At 39.0% G+C, this 2500-nt stretch overlaps 1 protein-coding gene across 2 annotated transcripts in view; it reads right to left on the reverse strand.

Moving 5' to 3' along the window:
• Positions 1–2500, reverse strand: part of pasha (microprocessor complex subunit partner of drosha) — a 46603-nt gene that overhangs the window by 10852 nt on the left and 33251 nt on the right. For both annotated transcript variants that reach the window (XM_043008894.2, XM_043008902.2), the window contains exon 4: positions 2467–2500. This exon is cut by the window's right edge and continues 149 nt beyond it. In XM_043008894.2, the coding sequence (XP_042864828.1) occupies positions 2467–2500 (34 nt within the window). The remainder of the gene's footprint in view (positions 1–2466) is intronic.

Genomic DNA, 2500 nt, shown 5'->3' on the forward strand with positions numbered 1-2500 from the left:
TTGCTTTAGTTTAGGTGTTTGAATATTATAAAATGTGATATAATGTATAAAAAAAAAGACATTACAGAAAACTGCGAGATATTCATGACATCAATATGATCGGTTGAATAAAAAGATCTGAGTCAAAAAACTATTGTAAAATCAAATGTGATTGGCCAAGAAAGAAAATGAAATTTAAAAATCACTAATTTGTCAACTACCCATGATATCACATCACATCATGTCACGAGGTACATGTATATGCTCATATGTAGGTGTATGATTATTTATATTGGTCATCTTTTTGTTTTGGAAAAAAAAAAAGATAAGTATAAAACATCTTTTGATACCCCCCTAAAAGAATGCTTCCACTTTCCATTATCATCACATAGAAGTGAAAAATATAGGCAAAGTTAAATAGAATAACACTAGAAAGTACTGCTGTATTGTGTTTTTCAACTAAAATAACTCCTCTGAACATACCAATATTTTTACATGCCTACACATTGTAGACGCAATCATGAAAACTATAAGGATAGGGAGGGTGAAAAATGCTGCAAGAGGTTCAGTGCAGCCTCGCGCAGCAGGAAAACACCCTAGAACGAAGCGTTGCATGCTTGTTATCTTCCTGGCAGAATCAGGAGTGGGCAAAAATACATCCCTTTGTGAATGGGTTAAAATTCACTGAGGGTGGTTTTATCATACTACTGGTCAGACCTCAACAGTGGTCACCATCGCCATGGGGTAGCCATAGCTATACCTTCAGCAGTAAAGGTAGCTCCCGTTGATAAGCATGTAATGGCACTGAGATTGATGCACTTGTTTGGGTTTATGACTCTTGTTTCCATATACAATCATACTGACCAATATAAGATAAAAGAACAGTTCTAAGCCGAGCTTAGAACTCAGCCAAATATCCATGTTGTATTGGGAGACTTTGATATAGTATCCAACTGCAATTGAGCTGGCCATCTTTTCATCAGCACTTGTTAGAGGATCCTCCAGAACTGCAGGGTTACCAGAGCGCAAAGGTCTTGGTACTAATCATAGATTGGTCATGGCTACCTTCTGGGTCCACTGTGACCACTGTAGGGTGTTTCACTTGGATAACTTGATTCACAATGCTCTACATGATGTAATATGGAATATAATAAGATACCTTCAAACATAAAGCACTCCATGCAGCCCAGGAATCCATCAGTACACACCCCAAATCAAGACAACTTTTTCTCACAGAGGATACAAGAGGCCACAGATTTATGCTGTACAACTCAACTGGCCAGGGCTTCTGATATGCACTGATCCCTGGTGGGCAAAACTTGGATCCTGCTAAGGTGGGATAAAGAACTGCATACTAAGAATTTTGCTGAAGAGGACGAAAGCCATTTCTTAACAAATGATTTTTGTACTGTGTACCAAGTCCTGAGACAGCTGAACAAAATGCCCTCCACATAGATATCTGGAGTTCACTCAATATGGCAGATCATCTCAGATCACATTGAGGTACATGAGCATTAGGTTGAGTATTTTGAGAAGCTGTTTTGGGTTGAGCCAACAGCTCAGCATATCAGGCAAGGTGTTCATTATTGGAACATCAGGATTCACTCCTGGTAAATCTATAATAGACCATATCCTGGTGAGGAAAGTTATTGTAGAGCCCTAAAAGGAGTTCACTTGTGGGCTGTGTGCAGCATACATTAATATCAGGAAAGTTTACCCTGAATCACTCCGGGCAGTATAGAGACTAAGAGGATTACTGAATCAATAACTCCTGAATTAAGGAATGAGGTAGGACTGAGATCTTGTGCAAACACTTTCCAAAACTGGATAATGGTTAGAGTTGTCATTCAAAGTCTATGCAGCACAATGCCGTTGTAATATCAACATCATCATATATAACTTTGCTGCTGATGATGTCAAATCTAATCTAGAGGACTAAGTGTCCAATCAACAGCTGTACCGTGAGACTGGCACTGAACCATTTACCACACACTGTCCAGGGCCAACAACTCAGGCCATATGGACACTTGGCTCAACTCACTGAGGGTGACCCCTCCCATCAGCTTGTCTTCTCTAGAGGCAATCATGGATGGAGGAGACCAGAGTGACAACCAAGAATCATGGCTGGGAAAATTAATCAAGTCTACTGTGAGGAACTCAAGATGGCTAGTGTCCCTGTCTGACAGCATGCCCAGAGAGACCCTAGTGGTTGCAAACAAAGCAAGGATGCAGCAATGTGCCCTCTTAAAAATCAACCACTCTGACTGATTAATCACTGACAGCTAAGATTGATGTCCTTTTAGTCAAGTTTAAAACCAAATATTAATTGCACCATTTCAAGAAAAAAATTCTTTACCATGTCTGGCCTAATAGAAAATGATCATAAAAATCTACTAGAAATGAAAATAGATTAGCCTATAATAATAATTCTAATCACTAATTTGCAGAAAACTAGATTCATGTTATGAATGCCTGTGTTGCACTTACCAACCAAAACCACTTTTTCTCTCTCATCATATGG

Source organism: Penaeus japonicus, unplaced genomic scaffold, assembly GCF_977035675.1.
Source record: "Penaeus japonicus unplaced genomic scaffold, GWHDUDI00000001_assembly GWHDUDI00000002, whole genome shotgun sequence".
Classification (NCBI taxonomy): domain Eukaryota; kingdom Metazoa; phylum Arthropoda; class Malacostraca; order Decapoda; family Penaeidae; genus Penaeus; species Penaeus japonicus.